At 41.9% G+C, this 22,072-nt stretch overlaps 1 protein-coding gene and 1 long non-coding RNA gene across 2 annotated transcripts in view; one reads left to right on the top strand and one right to left on the bottom strand.

The window, feature by feature from the left end:
- Nucleotides 1–16,955, bottom strand: part of FREM3 (FRAS1 related extracellular matrix 3) — a 75,197-nt gene extending 58,242 nt beyond the window's left edge. Inside the window, 2 exon segments of the mRNA XM_032464203.1 lie at nucleotides 10,159–10,248; nucleotides 11,735–16,955. Of these exon segments, the coding sequence (XP_032320094.1) occupies nucleotides 10,159–10,248; nucleotides 11,735–16,913 (5,269 nt within the window). The 5' untranslated portion in view covers nucleotides 16,914–16,955.
- Nucleotides 16,930–18,538, top strand: LOC116658719. The gene is made up of 3 exons (XR_004314003.1): nucleotides 16,930–17,057; nucleotides 17,858–18,026; nucleotides 18,278–18,538. It is a non-coding gene; the product is annotated as an uncharacterized LOC116658719 (long non-coding RNA).
- The last annotated feature ends 3,534 nt before the right edge of the window (nucleotides 18,539–22,072 follow it).

The raw sequence follows: 22,072 nt of genomic DNA on the forward strand, positions 1-22,072 counted from the left end.
AAAAATATATATAGTCATTGGCACAAGAAACTCATTTCCTTTTCCCCTAATTCCTTGCCAACTGGTGCATACTTCACTTTTCTCTTCACAGGAAGCAGAGACAAAAGGCCATTTTTAGTCCATGTAACTTTTTAAAAAATAGAGGCACTGGGCATTGAAGCCAGGGCACTGTGCATGCTAAGCACGTGCTCTACCGCTGAGCTGTATCCATTACAGGTTATTGTAATTTTTTTCAACTGAGTAACTCAGTCACCTCTCCTGAGCAGAGAGGCTTCCAGCCATAACACTGCCAGCTCCCCCAAGGGCCTTCGCCTGGGTACAGCTTAGTGCCTTCCTTGATTCCTAAAACAGAGGATGTCCAACTCCTTGAAGCTCACTACAGATGAAACATTTTACATAGCAATCTCAGAGGGAATTTGATTTCTCTCTCTTTACTAAAACGTAATTGACTAGTAGAATTTTCTAATGTTTTGGCTTTTATTGGGGGGTAAACATCATGACAACACATTCTGTTTCAGAGAATTTTTACTTCTAATAATAAATCGCCCCCCTTCCTCAGCACATTTATTAGATATGGCTCCAGTCAGATAGATGTTTATTGTAAGATGTAAGGATTATTTTAATAACAGGATTGTGTGCTTTACACACTTCTTAATAAGTCCAGTAAAGGATGTGCTATTTCCTAAAAACTATTTTGCAGGATGGAAAGTCAGGCATAAGTGGGGTTGAGTAATGTAAACAAAGCCACAGGCGGAGCATATGCGGGGCTGGACAGAGAACCAGGAACCAAGAAACAGGATGAGCATGAGGCAAACCCAGAGCTCATTCTGGAAGCTGGGCTGAGGAAATCAAAGCAAATAAGGGAGAAAATGAGAATAGAGAATAGGGGGGAAAAAAAGGAGAAAGAAAGAAAGAAAATGAGAACAGTGAATAGAAGGAGAGGTAGAAAAAAAAGTAAAAGCCAAGAACTGAATACCGATGGCACTGCTAACAATGATCCGGGGCTGCAAATTTCCCTGTTTCTGCCACAGTTCTTAACAGCACATTCCTGTATTGGCTTTCTCAAACTACTGTCAAGAAGCGGGAGCAAAAGCAGAGCTTTCTACTTGTAGGCCCTCCTTCTAATAAGACACCGAACGGGCAAAACACCAGTGCTTGGTCACTCAGTGGACCCCACCGTTAACATCGTCTTGGGCTGAAGGCACATCGCTACTGACTTTCTAGCTTTGCGCTACTGCTCAGGCAGGGGTCCCCGGAAACCTGACCAGGTTAAGCACTGGGTCTGTTTTGCATATTTTACTATATGGTCCCTTGTCAATGAAGCCAGAGTTTGATATCCATTCTGTGCTCCTTACATATATTTTGTTTCTCTGCCAGTTTCTCACAAATGTAGGCTGGGAGGAAGCGTGCACATGAGTATACACATATTCATTCCCACTTTTTACAAATTACTTTAGGGAAGCTTGAGTCATTGTCATACATGGAGACAACCCCACGTGTTTATGTCCTGATGGAGAACGACAAGCCAAATGCCCGGTGGCCCAACTAATTTGAAGCTCAGTCAGAACGCAATCTGTGCTATTTTTTCTATTAAAAATACTGTCTTCAGTGGCTCCAGTCACTCCAGCCTATAGATGGGTCAGCCAACCCAAGCTGAAACTGTCATTTCTGGTTCCTCAAAGTGGTGACAGCATCATTCAGGCTCTTGTGCTCCTTGCTGTCTTCTCACTAAAGGACCTGTTTTATGCACGTACTGTATAGAAGCCTCAGCCTCTAGATGTGACCCTATCATTTTGGTTATAAACTAAATGTCTTCAGCATTCCAGAGAAACATGTAACTTTTGAACAAAGAATAGATCAGTACATTTAAGGATCATTTTAATAGTGACAATTTCAGAAGGATTAGGAATTTGTGATTTTCTTATCTTTCCACATGACTCCGTAGAATGTTCAAATGCTAACAGCTTTAGTGATACAATCAATTCACTCAATGACATAAAGGTTTACTTAAATCATAAAATGGGAGCTAATGTCTATCTCATGATGCCTTTGTGGAGATTAAATGAGAAGAAAGGTATTTAAATGTCTAGCACAATTCCTGGGACAAGAAAGACGTTCAAATGCCGAACCTGAATTTGAAACTGAAGCATTTTACCTCACCATCAAGACAGAGACACGGTAACTCGTCATTCCGAATGAGTCAAAACAGTTTTCTGTTTTTAGAGAGCTCTACATGTACATACGCACCTCACATACTAATACACACGTATGTGTGTAGACACTCATAAGTATTCATTTATAATTATCCATTTATTAGGCACATATGTATGTTCGTGGAGTGTAAGACTTAATCCTGAGTTCGTAAAATCTGTTTATTCCTGAAGTGATTATTTAAGAGCCTGCTTACATAAGTCAAGAGAAGAACAGCCTTGACTCTTTCAAGAAATAAATTCCCTTTTCAAGCAATAAAATGTTTCTTAAATTGATGCAGTGCAGTAATCAGGATATTTAGCAACTGGAAATGAAAAGCAAGAGGCACACAACAATGTGATCCAAATGACGTACTCTGAGTATAGAAGGTATTGATTTAGTACTAGTAGTTGATTAATTACTAATTAATTAATTGATTGATAGAGGATATTAAAAGAATATCATTCATAATATTTCTTTTCTCTCAAAAATGTTTTCTCCTTTTATTAATCATCTTTGTGAAGTGTGATTATTTTCTTGGACTGGAACTTTCTTAGGTTATTGTATGCTCAGACTGGCTTTTCTATTTTTGTACGTGAAATTGCATGGTTTAAAAGAATAAATAACAATGAAAAAATAAACGCATGTTTTATTTTATGGGAAAAATCTTTAAACAAAAATGCTTTCATGAAATACTCAAAGATAAAGACACTAAAGCTATTTTTCTTTGAGGCTCTTTGTTGTGAGTCAAACTCCACAGTACATTTATTTATTTATTTTCAAAAATTCTCCTTCCAAATCATCCACAATTATGATCAATATAATTTAAAAATTTGAAAAAAATTTAAAAAATTTTTATCGAGGTGCAAGTTTCAGGTACAACATAGTGATTCACAATTTTTAAAATATTAATATTATTTTTAAAATAATTCATTCAGGGAGGCACGTCAATTCTAACACAGATTATGATCAGGGTTACATGATTTCATTGTAGGTATCGTTTTAATTAGCCAGATTAGCTCCCCTTTCCTCTTTTCCTGGGATACACAGGCCAAGCTACACCAAACAGCTTCCTCTCACAGAAAGATTAAAACTTGGACAATCAGTAAATAAAATCTAAGTTTATCTACTATCTTCCAGGCTTCCAGGACTTTAAAAATTAATGGAAGACATAATTACAGCTAGAGCTGTGTATGTGCGCTAACACTCATGCACACACGCACACACACACACACACACACACACAGAGGCACAGTTTTTGGTTTTCTCTGGAATAAGACTATGAATGGGAACAGGAAAGGAAACTCTTGCTTTTCATTTTATGCTCTTCTACACTATTTGAATTTATTTTATTTGAGCACATATTTTAATTTTTTTAAAATGTGGCAAAACCCATAGGTTTTAGCACAAGCAGAATACAATAATGAACCAACAAAGCCTGCTGGAAGTCCCCTCGCACATGCCTCAGCATCCAAAGAACTTTTATCCTGAATCCCTACTTAATTTTCTCCGGGGAAACTAGGTCTGCAGAAGTCTAATTGTTGTAAGTATATGGGAAAAGCAGCTTCTTTCTTTTTTTTTTTCCCCTGAGCATGGGCAAACCACATCATACAAAATAAGGCGTGGGCATTGACTAGAGTGAGAAGGTTTAAAAGCCATTTGTTCTTACATCAGGAACAAGGTACAACAGTCAAGCACCCAGGATTTATGTACAGTGTTGCATAAAATGTTGTGACTGCCCTAAGCTCTACCATGTGACATGTAAGTGGACAAGGTTCCCCTGTCTCTCTCATTGTCACTGAGTGGTGACCCACCGACAGGAATTAGCAAAACTTGTTTTGACTTGTACTCAGAGGAGCAGTCCATCTTGCGGCCGATCACTCTAACTGCAGACTTGATTCTAAACTGCAGACTCAAATCCTTACAAGTTCAACAGGACAGACCTCGAAAACACCAAAGGTAGAAACCCCTCCAGAATCAGCCCTGGCAGAGATAAGATAAGCAAGAACCACCACCTTGGTGTCTAATTCCAGGGGCATCTTGGAGCCTCTAACAGCAAAAAAGACTTTGCTTATTTTTTTTTTTACTTGTCCTTTTTTTAACTTCTAAGGATTCATAGTCAATTTAATTACTATACACATTACTAAATATAAAACAGATAAACAAGGACCTACTGTATAGCACAGGGAACTATATTCAATTTCTTGTAATAACATATAACAGAAAAGAATCTGAAAAGAAAAATATATGTATAACTGAATCACATTGCTGTATACCTGAAACTAACATTATAAATCAACTACACTTCAATAAAAAAAAAAGTAAACTGCTGTCATATTTTCTTCCCTAGTTACATCTGCCTTGGCATTCTTGTATGAAAAACCCATGTCTGAAGCAAGTATGACATTTCAGAAAATGCTAGAATGTTTTAGACATTCAAACATCCAGGTTAAATCAGGGCTAAGTAAATCCACTGCTAAGTTGATAATGAAAGAGAAAAAAATGCCTTTTATAGATAACCAGTTAATTATCTACAATATAGCTATAAAATGGAATATTATATAGCTGTTTAAAAAGAACAAGGCAGATAAAGTGTATCTGTTTGTGCTAGTGCATAATAGGTGTATACCATATATGTTATTTTATACGTGTACCTATATTTTAAGCTAAAGCAGCCAACGCTCAGAATCAAGCATAAGCAAGCAAAAACAGCCTCTTTTGGGTAAATAAAAAGGATATTCTGCTATGTGAATAAATTTCTTTTTGTAAGGAAACAAAGAAAAATTCCTCTTTGGGGAAAGGGACTAGGTATCAGTGCAGTTTAATATTATCTTTTTAAAAATGTTTAGAGCAGTTATCTGGTGGAGGAATTATAGGTCACTCAAAATTTTTTAGACTATTTATGCTAAAAGATGCCTGTACATTCAGGTATTTTTACACAAAATTTTAGACTTAAAGCCTTCAGTTTTAGTGTAATTAACAATGCTAAAAACAAGGGTGTAATAGTGTCATTAAGGTCGTCATCAATACTGTTCCTTACCATTCGCCATTCATTGAATGGACTCCTAAAAATGACTCAATCCTGGATATTATTAAAAGGTGTTCCCATTTCTAAAATGATTAATTTGTAGCAAAAAAAAAAAAAAAAAAAAAGTGCCAGCAGTAACAGATGAGCTCCAGGCCTGGCCTCCAAAACAAACAGGAAGTGAGACTGAGGTGAGCCTCTGGATAGCTTGTACGGTGATCAAAAAATAGGAAGCAACTTTTCCATCCTTCTTTAAAGAATCAAGGGGTGAGTACAGCTCAGTGGTAGAGTACATGCTTAATGTGCATGAAGTGGGTCCCAGGCTCAATCCCCAGGACCTCCATTAAAGTAAAATTAAAAAAAAAAAAAAGAATTAATGGTTTCAGTATAAAACAAAAATGAACAAAGCCAAACTAAGCCACAAATGACAAAAAGGGAAGGCTAGCATATAGATAGTACCATAGCTGATATAAAATTTTGTTTGGCACACAGTCAGCGAACCCAGCCCTCTGTAGCTATTTCCTACATTTCACAGCTCTGAACTCATTTTTCCACAGATTGGCTCTACTGAACCTGGGAACACTGGTGGTGGGGCTCATCTGTCTCTCCAGGTGTTTCCTCCATTGCTCATCTAAACAGCACACTGGTACTCACATGGACCGCGAGGCAAGTATCAAGTCCAATTCAAATATTAAAATGCATAGTGTTGATCAAATTGGCTTTAAACACTGGATAATTTAAGAGAAAATGAAACAATCTGTTTCTGGTCTTAAAAAAGTTAAATAGCCATAGCACATCCAAAACTAAAATCGTCCCACTCCCAATAGCTATTCAGTGTGACTTATTAGAAAAAATTGACTTGGCTCCTCTGATGGTTCTTTTCTTTTTAAAAAAAATTGATTTATTATTATTACTTTTTGACAGGGGGAGGTAACTAGGTTTAATTATTTATTTTTAGAGGAGGTACTGGGGATTGAACTCAGGACCTCATGCATGCTAGGCATGCATTCTACCACTTGAACTATACCCTCCCCACTGATGATTCCTTTCTATGAATCTTTTAACTCCTTAAGCTCATTTCCTCCTCTTAAAATCTGAAATAACAATTTCTTTCTCACAGGTTGTGGTAAGGATCGAAATGGAATAACATCGGTGAAAACACTTTGTAGCAATATTAAGCACTATATAAATTTAAGGTAATATTGTGCAGTAAGTAGGAAAGACCCACTCATTGTTATATATAGTAGAGTTGGGCAACATTTCAAGACAAATCTGTTAGCACAATAATTTAGGGAGAGGACAATAAATGAACTTCATACTATGCTTAACTGGCTCCGTTCAGAGCTTTAGAAATCTCGGATATATTCCCTGTTACCAGTAGCTTTCAGGATAACCTTGACTGACATTTACCATCAGTGTGATAAGTAGATGAAGATCTTATACTGAAATAGCCTTCATCTGGGTTACTCAAAACTGCAGAAACTGATGGAAACTATAAACAGCTACACTGTAAAAAATTTCCATTTGAATTCCCAGTTAATCTGTGTACACAGTGCAGTTATGTTCCTAAGTATATGAGAAGAAAGAGAAGAAAATTCAAATTTATTGGGGAATACTAATGCTAGGCACCGTGTTACATTTTTGGTATATGTGCTACTTCATTTCACTCTAGCAGAGAAAAAGAAAAAGGCACAATTGAGATAGAAAATAAGATGTGAGCAGGCAAAATATTCCCATGTTAAGCAGCTTAGCTCATAGCAGAGAAGACGAGAACAGTGGATTTAAGTTACCTCCTCTTCTTCCTTTGCCTTCTTAGTGGGCTTCTAACAAATATTGAACCAATTTGTAAGTGGACAGAAGAAGAGAGACAAGAAGCCAAGTATTCCAAGCAGTGCCCCCAATAAAATAATTCACCATAATAGGGTAAAAGTTGACCTTACATAATCAAGTCATCTAATTATACATTTCCAGGAATAAATTATTAAATTTCTTTTTACCCAGAAAAAGAAAAAACACAAAATTTGGTATCCCAACTGATAATTCTAAAGATGATAAAATTTACTGAGTGCTTGCTATGTGCCAGGAACTCTTCTAAGTGCCTTGTGTGTGTCAATTCCTTTAATGCTTGCGGTAGGCAGAATACTGGCCCTCTAAAGACGGCCACATCTTAATTACCAGAACCTGTGAATATGTTATCTTACATGGCAAAAAGAGCTTTGAGGATGTGACCAAGAATTTTGGGATGAGGAAAATCAGCCTGGATTACCTAGGTGAGCCCAGTGTAAGAGGGAGTCAGGAACGTGTGTCAGTGTGAAGCAATATGAGAAATGCTCCACCACTTCTGGCTTTGAAGATGGAAGGATGAGACCGTCTCTAGAAGCCAGAAAAGCCAAGGAAATGGATTCCACCCTACAGTCTCCATAAAAGAGTGCAACCTTGCCCAAACCTTAATTGTAGCCAAGTTAGAACCATTTTTGGACTTCTGACCTGCAGAACTATGAGATGATACATTTGTGTTGTTTTAAACCACTCAATTTGTGGCAATTTATTACAGGAGCAATGGGAAACTAACAACATCCTCATAATACTCCTATGAGGCACATGCTCTAGGTATCTCCAATTCACAGATGAGCAAAGTAAAGAAGATTTCTCAAAGAATACACAGCTACGAAGGTTTGAATGCAGGTAGCCTGGTTTCAGAGCCTATGAACTGGAAGCCTTCCTGCTGCCAATCCTGGGGCTTTACTAAATTGCACCTCTAGAGTCACCTTGCCAGGACTTCCATCCATAAGACCCTGGAGCTTGCCTGGAGCTCATGCCTCGTGCCCAGTCCTGGAGGCAGGGCACCACCTTCTCTAATGGCTCCAATGCCAGTACCACAAACAACAACAATAGCAACAAAGTCTCCTTCAGCCCAGTGGAGAAAAATGCATCCTTAGAAGCGTGTCCATTACAAGTAGCTTAAATAACTGGAATCACTACCTTCCGCCAGGGCTGTGTGCTCTCAGGGAAGACAGTTATTAACAGCTCACATTGTAAGTTTCAGTACACATTCTGTTTGGGAAACAGCTTAAAAAGTGGGACTATTTTAAAAGAAAAATAGATTACATTGGCTCTTGAAAGATATAAATTCATAAAATTTGAAAATATCAGATACAAAAACATGTGAAGTCCTTCATAGCAGCTGGAAGCTATTCCAAGAATGCTCATCACAGAAAGACACGGATCTTAGCTCTGTGCATGGTGCTTAGAAGAAGGCAATTAAAAAGCCCACTGAATAAGTGAATGCACAAATATTTAGTTAGCTAACAAATAGGCATACATTTCAAGGTCCAACTATGATCAGGTATGAGTTCAAATGTTCTGGAGTCTGTGTTTGACCATTCTGACCTCTTTAGTTTACAAGGTATTTATTTGCCAGGTGAGGCACTGGTGTCTTTGCTCTGTTCTCTGATTTCTACCCAAGATTTCAGCTTCCCAAAACAGAGGTAGCCTAGCATTAGTGGTTAAGGGCGCTGGCTTTGGAATCTGTGAGATCTGGGTTTAATTCCAGCCCACCTGCTTATTTCCCCTATGACTTTAGACAAGTTATTCAGCCCCAGCGTCTTCATTTTAAAATGGGCCTCCCAACATTTACCTTTTGTTTTGCAGTGATTGGCCCATAGAAAGTACTGAAAAAAAATGGTTGCTATGTAAAGTTCACATTATTTACCATCAGAGACTGACTCTTGTTTTTGGTGAAAGCACAGAGTGAAACTCTTGATTTGTACCAGAAAGCGCATGTCCAAACCAGATGTTTATCTTTTTAGGGCATCATCCTTCTCAAGAACAGAAAGAAAAATAGTCCTTATAAACTATTCGAGTCTTACATATGATTTAGTGAATAGTTTAAAGGGCTTAAATTCATCTTTATCTTTCTAGTCACTTGGGGAAAGATCCGTGAAACTTTGAGAAGATGGCAAGCAGGAACCAGTTTCCACCATAGTCAGTCTCATCAGAAAGGGAGAAGGCAACTAACTCTTATTGAGCACCTACTATGAGCCAAGTGTTTTTTTTTTTATATATTACCTCACTTAATTCTCTTAGCCACCCTTGGAAAGATGTATGAAGACCACCGTTTTATAGATGGGGGAAATGGATCACAAAGAAGACCAGGGATTCAAACTCAATATATCATACAGCCTCTCATATACGGCTGTTTTCCAGTAAATACAGTCCTGACTGATCGTACATAATTTAGGCAGAAAATGCATGTTACTTACTGAGAATGAGTAATGATTTATACTGAAAGAGGTTATGGAGTGGCAAGCGGTACATGGACATAATTTCTGCAATTATCCTGTCATACTGCAAAGTGATTTTTCTTTGACCACATAATCAGCATATCCCTGGCTCTGTGAAGAAAGTGCCTTCTGTTAACTAGTTGCTGCCCAGTATGCTACTTTGAAGACACAATAAACAAACATAGGTGTAGCATAAACAGGCATTTTTAAAAACAAACTTTCCTCTATGCCAGTCAATACATCTTTTACTCCATCCAAGATTATAATTCTGGGATCGGGGAGCCGCTAAGATTCGGTTCTGGAGCTAAAAATCCTAAGAAAATCTAACAGTACATTTTTAAGTTTGTTTACGAGTGACAGAAGCTACTAGCTAGATTCTCAGATACCTCCTGAAGAGGAGACTGACTTGCTTAAAGGATGTCACACATAATCCAGGCCAGGTGAAATACTTCATATCTCATTACTGAAATTCTTCATTGCTTTCCTTTCCTAAAAAGTGATTTGTCGAGGATCAGTTGGCATTAAGACCACAAATAAAAACAACTCATTTGTTGGTATTATATTACTGATTGTGATTACTATGCAAATGACAGAACTCTTCCATTTCACATTGATTTTAATTAACCGAGACTCCCTTTTGTGGTTTCAATACTGACTTACCATTATCTTCAACAGAGAAGAAGAAGATGTCGTTTGTTGCCTTGCTGCCTTCATGCAAGATGTAGTAGATCCTCCTCTCATCAACATCAGCTGGTAAAGGAACAGGCACCACACATCGCATTGGCACAACAGAAAACGAGTGTGTTAAGAACCTCGGTATTTTCATAGGGCATGAAAATACTACAATAAATAAATCTAAAAATGACTAGATGAACATGGATCTAATTTTTTAAAAAAAATTATGAAGTGAATAAGATTCTAATGTTTTCTTAAAGTTATAATAGCAAAAAAAATTAGAACTTTATAGTTTTAAAATTCTGTTTGTGGGCTACCATATGTGTGATCTCTGAGGTGATGGCCAATAAGGAGAACCTTCTAGCTATGCATGCTTCACCCTCGCCCTCTACAGACAGCTGATTCCACCTGGCTTTAGGTCTTCTGTACAAGCATAGAGCTTGGAATAATGGTGGATACTCACTAACTCTTGTTGAAATGAAGTTAAAGAATAACTACTGCATCGTAAGGAAAAAGAAAATGAGAATAAAATCAGGACCTTTTTCTATTGCCCATTCTCTTAGATTTTTGAGAATTTGTCACTTGGGTCTATAATTGTTTTTGCATTGGTCAATTTTTTTTTTTTTAATGGAGGTACTGGGGATCAAACCCAGAACCTTGTGCATGCTAAGCACGTGCTCTGCCATTAAGCTATTCCTGCCCCCCATTATTAGTATTTTAAAGACAATTTGCATTTTGGAGTATTTATTTCTAAGAATAATTCTTATAGAACTTCATGATTTCATTTGCTTTAGAAGCAATTCTGAAAGCATAAATAAACTATTTTTTTCAAACAACCTTCATAAGTTTTACTCTTAGATTGCATCTAGCTTTATAAGTACTGAATGCGTAAAATTCCATGTACCTCTTACATCTCATACACAGAGCTACCTGAAAAAGTTTTAAGCCTGAAGAGAAGCCAAAGACACCAGGTGTCACATCACCTGGGAAAGCAGAGGGACCTGCCTCTAGTTCAGCATTAGTAGTAACGACAAATATAAAAGAAAAATGATCATTAAAACATATCCCCCTACTTAGACAAAGTTTTTTTTTAGATGCAGAAATGGCATTTGAAAAGTATAATAAAACATGCAGTATAATATTTATGTCTAAAATCTGGATACCAAACACTATCTTTAGAAACCTAGACTTACTGATAAACTATGCAAGGGATTCCTAAATATGCAGTTCTTTACGTAAAATTCAAACTTAAACTGATATTTTCAAAATCAATGTCATCTTTTCATATTTCAGAAGTAGAAGCTTTCTACCTGTGTTTTACAGCATTAAGACATAACTACAAGTCTTGTTAAATGTCTGAGGGTGTCTGTTAAATGGGTATGCTGATTAAATAGCTGAAAATGGACCTTCTTGGTTTGTTAATTTCACATTCCATTGTATTTCAATAGAATTAGAATTTTTTTGCTAATGGACTGGGGTCAGGACAATTTCCTTACATAACTGAGAGATCTGATCTGTTCAAGGAAAGGGACAGAGGCACCAGGGCACGTTGTGTACTAACCTTGTGTAAACACTTGCGTGCTCTCATTTCCAAGGCCAGTGTTGATAATGAAGCCATGCATTGGTCCTCTGGTCACTTTATACTTTAGGAGCCTGTGGGAGCTGTCCTGATCTTCTGCCTTCAGAGGACTGCTGGTAATTAGGAAGCCCATATGTCCAGTGTGAAGGTGCTTTAAGGCCAGGGCGCCCCTGTTAAAAGCAATCTGGGGGAGCCTGTTGTCCAGGGATCTTATGTGAATCCTCATTACCTGAGGTCTGCGTGTCTCCAGGGCAGTGTCAGGGAAGACAGAGAAATCAGCATGTGTGCCGTCAGAAACAGTCAAGGACAGACTGTCTTCGGTCGTCTCACTGCCATCATGCCAGTAGCTAATCAGGTTCTCGTTCAGGTCCCGCTTGGAGAAGGTGGCCACAGGACGGCTGCCGTTATACAAAATCCTGCCGTGGATGGGGACCTGGGTGACAGTGAAGAGAAGAAGATCGTCTGGGGTATCCTCATCTTCTGCTGTCAACTCAAAGGGAGTGATCCATTTGCTCTCCCCTTCCCGCAGTACCAGCTTACGGACGGTCATGATAGGTTTCTTATTATCCACGTCCGTGATGAAGATCCTGAAGGTCCGGAACATGGGATTGTGCCCATCAGTCACTTGAAACTCAAAGCTGTCTATCTTTATCTTATCCTTGGAAGTGCAGACATAGAGTATCTTGTTGCCAGCCAACTGAAGCTGAGTGAAAGAGGAAATGGGCTCCCCAGGGTGGTCCGAGATTTCCAAGTGCCCCAGGCTAGGAGCCTGTGAGATGCTGAAGTGAAGTTGTTCATCAGGGCTATTTATATCACTGGCGCTAAGCAGATCCATGGTGAGGGTTACTCTGCTACATTCCGTCAGGGTGACCCTTTTTTGAACCATCTCAGGGAAGACCCTGTCTGAGCTGCCAATGGTGACGTAGAAGTAGCGGTTTAGCAAAGGGTTAATCCCATCAGTCACATCAAACTTGATGAGGTCCTGAACTCCTTGGCCTGTGTGGATGTAACAGATGAGGCCCCGGTCAACCTCATCCTGGGTGAAGTTCATTCCCAGGGTGAGGTTGTCCTTCACCTCCCCTCTGGGTTTCCTCAGTCTCTGTAGAAGCCCTTGTTGAGGCCCAGAACGGAGGACAAAACTGAGGCTTTTATCATCTGAGTCAAGATCTGTGGCCTTCAGGACCCGACCTGTGATGACCTCAGTACATCCAGTCTCTACTTCCAGCCCACTGTTGATGGTCAGCTGAGGGGCTTCATCGTCCACCAGGATCACCACAATGGGTACCTTCCTGTGGGTGGTGTGCTTGCCGTCACTCAGCCAGACTTCAAAACTGTCCTCTGTGGTCTCAGAGTCATCATGCTCATACACAATGGTGGAGGCCTCCTGGATCTCCTGCAATGTGAAGCTGTAGATGGGCTGGCTGCCAGTGGCCAGCTGCTGGATAATTCGTCCATGTTGAGGGAGGGCTGTGAGCTGAAAGTGAAGCTCATTTGGTGGCAAGTCAGCATCGGCTCCATTGAGCAGTGGGGTGTCTATGACCAGACTCATCCCCTCTAACACCACAAACTCGTGGACAAGAAGTTCAGGCTGCTCGTCATTGGTGGGTAAGATCATTACAGGGAAGAAGACATTTGGGGAGGAGTTGATGCCATCAGAGCAATGAAAGGTGAATTGATCTTTCTGTGGCTCTATCCCTTTGTGGATACTCTGTACGTAATTGATATGTCTCGTCCAGATGTCTCTGATGGAAAAAGCACTGATGGGAATACCAGCCTGTGACTCTTTTGAGTCAGGAGCTGATGCGATGTTTTCCAAGTAGCCAGAGGCTGGCTGATTGGTCACCGTGCAGAGGATTTTATCCTGGGGAGTGTCCACATCTTCAATACTGAGATGTTGTAAGGTCAAGGGGCTCTTCTCACCTTCATAGACAATGTAGGACTCCCCCACCAAGACCTTGGGGGCCACACTGTCCACCGGCAGCACGAGCACTTGAACCTGCACTCTCTCCACTGTGCTGGCCCCCATTGCCCATTGATAAGAATCCTTGGAGAGGGCAAGGCTGAAGGTATCATGCTGCTTCTGGAATCCAACTTCACCCCCTGTGTGGGCATAGACTACTGCCCCACTGATGAGATCCTCATGGGTGAATCGTTCTGTGGGGAAACCATTCAACAGAATAGTGCCCAGTTTTGGGCTGTCCTCCACAATGAAAGACAGCATCAAGTCACCTGTGTCCTTCTGGCCTTGTAGGATGTCCATGGGGATCTCAGTGGCTCTATTCTCCAGTACATCTATGGAAACTTCTAATAATGGACTACCTGTAATAGAGATAGTGGGACTTTTGCCAGCCACAGTGGGATGCACAGAAATCTGGACAGTGATGGGTATGTGATGCACCCCGTCGCTTACCTCCAGACGAAAGGTGTCACTGGTGGTCTGGTCTCCGCTGTGCTGGTAAGAGATACTCCCATTAACAATATCAGCTTGCATGAAAAATTCCCCTGGGACCATACATTTTTTTAAGTACTGCAAGTGTCCATGTTGGGGACCCCAAACTAACATGAAGACAATCTGGTCAATGTCTGTGTCAGAGTCTGTAACATCCAGCTCATTACTGCTAAGGATAAAAGTTTCTCCTTCTAAGACAGTAAAGCCTCTGTTGGTGACTTGGGGAGGCTGGTTGTCGACAGGCTTCAGGAATAATGTGAATGTTCCGGGTACACTATTGCCAGCAGCATCCTCCACCTGGTAGGTGAACTGGACCACCCGTGGTACAATCCCCAACTTATTCTTGGGGGGCTGGTAGGCAACTTTGTGGTGATTTACCTGGGCCTGGGTGAAGTGCATGATGGGGGTGTCTGGTGAATCAGTGATCACAATTTCTCCAGCCTGGACTTGATGGTTGCTATCTGTGTCAGTTGGGGGCATCAGTACGGTGTACCATAGGTGCTCGTCATCTGAGTTCCAGTCTACATATTGGAGGAATTTCTTCTGGAAGTGAGTGAGTTTGTATTGCTGCACAGTCATTTCTAGGGTAGTTCCTGGAAACAGCTCTGGACTCTGCAGATCCACTGGTTGGATCTTGATGGTGAAGAAATGTTGGTTGGATAGATTGGGTGGATCATGGTCGTCCTGCACATGGAAAGTCATCTGGGTCATTACAGACTGAGGGCTATGGAGTCCAAGATGGCGGTAGAAGAGTCTCCCTTCCTTTATGTCTCGCTGAAGCCACTCAGTCACCACTTTCTCATAAAGTCCTTCCTTTTCCACATAATACCAATCTTCATCTTCAGGGAACAGAGGTGGTTCAGCCTGCCGCAGCAGCATCTCCCCCAGACACTCACTTGAGTGGGAGGAGCCAGGGGCTGGATCCCACCCTCTTCCTTCTTTTCTGTCCAGAAGATGGTCTTCCAGGACAAAGTGGATGGTTGAGTCCTCAGAGTCAATATCTGTAGCACTCAGGACAAAGGGGGAGATCTGGACCACCTGCCCTTCAGTCACTGAGAGCCCGGTGTTGGCACTGACCATCGGGGGTTCATCATCAACAGGTATGACTGTGAGAGGGAAGAGGAACTCCACCTGGTGTTGCCCATCCTCCATGTGGAAGATGATGTTGTCACTGTAGGTGTCGCTGCCATCATGCTGGTAGACCACTCGCCCTGCTGCCAGGTCCACTGGTGTGAAGTGCCTGCGCCCGGCAGGTGCCCCAGGCACCACTAGCTGCCCATGTCTCAAGCCCTTGACTGCAACTACTTTCACCTCTTCCAGGTTATCCTTATCACTGATCTGAAGGCTTTGGGCGCTGGACAGAGACTTTGACTGACCTTCAAAAAGCAGTAATCCCCGGGTATAGTTAGCCATTGGGGCCAGGGTGTTCATGGACTTCACTACCACCGTGAAGGCAAAAGGATCTGAGGTGGCGCCATCTCCGTCGACCACCTGCAGCTCCAGCTGGAAAAGACGCTCCCCATCCAATTTCTCTGTAGGTGGCTGATAAGCAATTTTCAGTTCCCGCAGCTCCCGTTGGGTGAAGAAGGAGACTGGAAGGCCCAGGGGGTCATCAGTGCTGACCATGTAGCCCAGGTGCCCCGGCGTGGTGGCGGGGGCATTAAGAATGTTGAAAATGAGGTCATCAGCATCGGACTCCATGTCCTCGGCAGCCAGCGCGTCAGGCGTCAGGGCTGTCAGCACCAACTGATAGACTTCCATCATCATCAGGGCCCCGAGGCTCGGCCTGGGCGCAGTGTTCTCCACTCCCTCGCGGATGCTCACCAGCAGCTGGAAGTGTTCTCGGAGCAGCAACTCCCCTGACTCGGCGCCTCTGTCCCCTGGCCTGAGCAGCTCTGCCACCATGGGCACGTAGTCCCGGTTGGGCGAGGGCGTGGTGGCCGTGTGCTGATAGCGCACCCCAGCCCGGACAAAAGCCTCACAGTCTACGCTTTTGCCCCTGGGGAGAGGGGCCCCCACAGCGTCCACCAAACGCCCGTACTTCGGCAGGGGGCCGCCCTCGGGAGGAAGAGGGGTGAGCCGGCATCTACGGGTGTCCGCGGGCCGAGACTCCGGGGAGGCAAAGTCCAGCACTCCCCTGTCGATGGCGTGGCTCCAGCCGCGCAGCTTCTCCACCGCCAAGGGCCAGTTGCGCGTCACCAGCTCCAGCTCGGGGAAGACCACTTCCACCGCCAGGGTGAAGGGCAGCACCAGCGTGGAAGTCGGGGCGTCGTAGCGCAGCTGCAGCCGCACCCGGGCGCGCCGGGGACTGTGGGCGCCAAAGTGAGTATACTGGACCTGGCGGGGCCCGAAGGCGCAGGGGAAGCGGCGCGGGGACAGCGCGCCGTGGCACGGCGGCAAGGCGTCCAGCACTGTCACCTCGCACTGGTCTCCCGGCTGCACTCGAATCACCAGGTCCCGGAGAGGATCGACCCAAAGCGAGCGGCCCACGGGCACCCGGAGCCCGGGGTTGGCGATCAGAACGCTGTGCCTGGGGCCGTCGGGGCTTCTGTGGCCCAGGGAGCCCCAGGTGGGCAGGTAGAGTGCCGGGTGGGGCTCAGCCCCAGGCGAGGATACCTGTCCTTGTAGCAGGGGGTAGTTCAGGAGCAGGTAGCCGAGCGCGGCAACAAGCTGCCGGGGCGTCCCAGCAGAGCGCAGAGAAATCCTAGCCATGGGATCTAGGCGGTGGATTGCCTGGAGGGTACCCCGTCCTCAGAGTGGCCCGCTCAGCGGCAGGTGCCGGCGGTGGCCGCTGTCCACTCTGGAGCGGATGAGCGGACTTGACAAGAGCCGGTGGCTGCGCTTCAGCTGTGGCAGGTAAAGGCGGGGAGGGGGGTGGGGTGGGGGAAGACGGGCTCCGCCACCTTCTGCTCCCTCCCCTTCCCAAATCTCTCCTCTGCTGGCGCGAGGGGCCGCCCAGAAATGCCCCAGCGTCCAGAGACCTGGGAGGGTGCAGGAGCTCTCCCCTCGGCTCCTTGGGGCCTTTACCGCAGCTATCTTACTGACCTTCTCGCCTGGAGGGTTGGTCGGCCATCGTGCAGCCCTAGGCTGCCTGCCTCGGACCAGTTGGTCTGGAAACTCTCCTCCCCGGGCGGCTCAACGGGACTGTCCCTCAGGGCTGGCTGACAGTGACTGTACCGGGTCAGCTCTGTGCCTATGAGACACTGCATTCCCTTGGTCCATTCATACAGGCAATGGTGCTTCTGATGGTGGGGGGAGCCATCATTCCGGCTTCCTTACCACTGACAAGAGTGCATTTCTAGCCAAGATTGAGTCTCACTTCGGACATAAAAGAAGCTAGTGGGAGCTATTTTGCAAATAGGATTTTCTAGCTGTCTGCCTGATAAAGCAGCTTATTCCAGATCCTGCAATTCGGTGCTTCCAAAATCACCCCGGCATTTCTCTTCTGCTCAGTTTTTGGGAAAAGCGCTAGCATCGAGCCTGATAAACTTGAATAGCTTTTAATTTGTGTCTAGTCAGTGGGTCTCAGGTACCACAAATCCAGTGGGCAGGTCAGCTTCCCTTTTATTTTCTTAGAACCTAGTTTCCATATCCGATCAACAACAATTCCCTGTGAGTTGATTAGATATGCTATTTCCTAATTACTTCCTTTGTAGAAAAATATGTAGTAGCCAGAGGGGAAGATGTCAAGAGAAACAGTAGCAGAGAAAATACCACAGATCCTTGGATCAATTTCTGTGAATTAATCTATTTAACACTCGGAATGGAATGTGGCTCTTCACGGCTTTCAGATGAAGATGACTGCCCTCCATGGTGTGGTGTCAGGTACTTAGCCTCATACTCATTTTTCAAGTATTAGAGGTGTCCATGTAGCCACAGTGCAGAGTAATCGTTTCCTATAAGTGAAATGATTGTTAATGTGCTTTCTTATGCAATTAATATGAAAGTGAGAAAAACTTACTAATGACAGTAAAAAACAGATGCATCCCAAACTGCATTAATAAAAATGGCTTCAAGGGGAATATAAATCAGTAGACTACCATCCTTAAATTATTCTTTTGATTTTTTTTTTACAGCATTACAGATGCCTATTTTATTCACAGCAGCAGCAGCAACTGACTACCAGAGCAGAAATAATCTTCTAGTGGCTTGACAGAGTTAATTTTCTCCCTAAATATTTAATTTAACCAGCCAGTGAAATACTGTGGATCTGTATAATCCACCAAAGTAGAATGTGGGTATACCTCATGAACATGCAGATTTGTTCATATAACAGAATATTCAGTTAATTTGAAACTATATATGTTTAGCTTAATTATGCAATGCTACTCTGGTGTGTCTGGAAACTATTAAAAATATTTTTATGTCTGTGACTCTGTTTCTGTTTTGTAAATAAGTCCATCTGTATCTTTTTTTTTTTTTAGATTCCACAAATAAGTGGTATCATATTGGTCTTTGACTGACTTCACTTAGTATGATCATCTCTAGGTCCATCCATGTTGCTGCAAATGACATTATTTCACTTTTTATAGCTCAGTATTCCATTGTGTGTGTGTGTGTACATACACATATATATGTATATATACACACCACATCTTTATCCATTCATCTGTCAATTGACATTTTGGTAAACAAACTTGTGGTTACCAGAGAGGAAGGAGTGGGAAGGGCTAAATTAGGAGTTTGGGATTAGCAGATATAAACTACTATATATAAAATAAACAACAAGGTACTACTGTATAGCATAGGGAATTACATTCAATATCCTGTAATAACCTATAATGAAAAAGAATATATATGTATAACTGAATCACTATACTGTACATCAGAAACACAACATTGTAACACAACTATATACTTCAATTAAAAAAATAAATACATATATATATTTTTTAATTGAAACACAGGTAAAATTCCATTGTAAATGAAAGAGGCATTCTATTTTATAAGGCTCCTGCCTTGTCCAAGGATATTTTCATAATAAAACTTACTGGGCTGCATATATTAAATTTTACCAAGTGAATATTCTTGTATGAGTGTAATTTTGGTTCCTGTCCAAGCACCACTCACTCTGGCAATTATCCTGTCATGTGCTATTTTCATTGTAGGCAGAGAAGGGGTGGGCAGCTAGGATGACAGAAAGCTAAATAAACTGTTTATATTTTTGTCCTCTGACCCTCCCCCTCCAGCTAACTCCCTCTCCTCTTCTTCACCATCAGGCTTCTTAAAAGTGGTGTTTTGTTGCTGCTGTTCTTTCTTTCTTTCCCATTTTTTCCCTCGTAACAACGAAGTGTAGTTTTATTGAAGTACAGTTAGTTACAGTGTGTCAGTTTCTGGTGTACAGCACAATGTCCCAATCATGCATATGCATACATATATTTGTCTTCATATTCTTTTTCATTAAAGGTTATTACAAGATATTAACTATAGTTCCTTGTGCTATACAGAAGAAACTTTAAAAAAATCTGTTTTATATATAGTGGCTAACACTTGCAAATCTCAAACTCCCTAATTTATCCCTTCCCACCTCCTTTCCCCTGGTAGACATAAGATTGTTTACTACATCTGAGAGTCTGTTTCTGTTTTGTAGGTGAGTTCATTAAAGACCTCTTTTATTCTTTTCTTTTTTCTTTTTTTAGATTCCACATATGAATGATGTCATATGGCATTTTGTTTTCTCTTCCTGTCTTCACTTAGAATGATGACCTCTAGGTCCATCCAAGTTACTGCAAATGGCATTATTTTATTCTTTTTTATGGCCGAGTAGTATTCCATTGTATAAATATACTACAGCTTCTTTATCCAGTTGTCTGTCGACATTTAGGTTGCTTCCATGTCTTGGCTATTGTATATAGAGCTTCCATGAACACTGGGGTACATGTATCTTTTTAGGATTAGACTTTTCTCTGGATATATGCCCAGGAGTGGGATTGCTGGACCATATGGTAACTCTATTTTCAGTTCTTAAGGAAACCTCCATACTGTTCTCCATAGTGGCTGAACCAATTTACATTCCCACTAACAGTGTAGGAGAGTTTCCTTTTCTCCACACCCTCTCCAGCATTTATCATTCACGGACTCTTGAATGATGTCCATTCTGACTGGTTGAGGTGATACCTCATTGTAGTTTTGATTTGCATTTCTCTGATAATTTGTTGCTACTGTTCTTGTGTTTTGTTTGTTTTTGCTTACTATCTCCATTTCTTAACCTCCTACCAACTCCCTCTTAGACACTCCAGTCCCACTTCCACTTTAGACTCTTCAACAAAACTCTTGTTAAGGTCATTAGTAATGTCTAGGTGGAAAAATCCTGAGACTGTTTTGGTATCGTTCATTTGCCACACTCTTCTGGTTTTCCTCTTTCCTCTCAGTTCAAGTCCTGCTTCTTCAGGAAGATCTTTTCCTATGCTCCCCAAGCCATATTAAATCTGTTTGCAATTATACACTTTCACGGACAACTTAAGGTCTGTTGCCCCTCCCCTCCACTAGACTTCAAGCTCCATAAGAGCAGGGAGTGTGCAATGTTCATCCCTGGTACCTGATGCTCATGGCACAGAGCAGGTAAATAATAACTGTTGATTCAATGAATGAATCAAAGAATGAAAGAGCAGAGGAATTAGTAACTGACATACTATAAAGTCGAGGTGCTATGCGGAAAAAACCAGGGCAGATGTAGGTTAACCTCTTTCTCCCATCCTCAGACTATGACAACTCATTAGAGGCTGATGACAGCTCTGTTGAGAGAACACAATTTGATTTCTAGCCAAATATTTATTTTATTAGAGTTTTCCTTCCGCAGGGCAATCTTACTTATCCATATTGTATTTCTTTTATCTCTCACCATCCTCAATTTATATCCTTTAAACCTGAGCTGCATTTCAAGTCTATCATTAAGTGGGAAAGAAAGGAGCTACAAACTATGTGCTATCCTGGAGGTTTTCATACGCCCTGCATCATTGGACCCTTGTGAAACCCTGCAAGGTGGCAATGTGTCTTATTTCTAGTTTATATATAATAATAGATCCTATCTTACAGAGCCATTATAAGAATTAAATAGATTACTGCACATAAAAGGCTATGAACAGTACCTGGCACACAGTAAGTGTTCAATAAATGTAAGTTATTGTTACAATTATAGATGGGAAATGGAGATTTACAGGTCTTAGGTAGAAAAATTTTACTTTGTAAATTAATTCAACTATCACTGAAAGTGTGTCCTACAGAGGAGTCCTCACATGCCCCTGGGGACTTGCCCACTCCATAAATAGTTGGGTCTGCCTTGCAGTTCATAAGTGGCATTTAATAGGTCACAGAAAGGAGACTATGTGTCCAAATACTGTGCTTGTGCTTCGGCAGAGAGACAGTCTGTTTTCAGTGGGACATGTTCAACTTCAGGAGAAATGACTGAGATCAGGTGGAAGGTTTTGCCTCACGAACTAGGAAGTTCTACACCAGTATCTCTGCTACCCGGCGAGGCTAAAGAGACCAGCTATTCAACCTGACCTTGCCTGAAGCTATTTTTTTTTTTTTCTCTGCCAACTGGAGAAATAAAAGAGCCTAAACTCTAAATTTTGCAAGATAAATGCCTTGAATCGAATTGCTGACAAACATCTCACATTACAATACTGCCAAAAAACCTACAGAGACTTTATTTCAGTTGGCTTTGGGATCAGCAATGAACTCTTGACATTAAAGAACAAGTTCCATTATTTACAAAACAGAAACAGACTCACAGACATAGAAAACAAACTTATGGTTACCAGGAGGGGGGAAATGGGGGCAGAGGGAAGGGATAAATTGGGAGTTCAGGATTTGCAGATACTAACTACTATATATAAAATAGATAAACAGCAAGTTCCTACTGTATAGTA

Source organism: Camelus ferus, chromosome 2 (genome assembly GCF_009834535.1).
Source record: "Camelus ferus isolate YT-003-E chromosome 2, BCGSAC_Cfer_1.0, whole genome shotgun sequence".
Lineage (NCBI taxonomy): Eukaryota > Metazoa > Chordata > Mammalia > Artiodactyla > Camelidae > Camelus > Camelus ferus.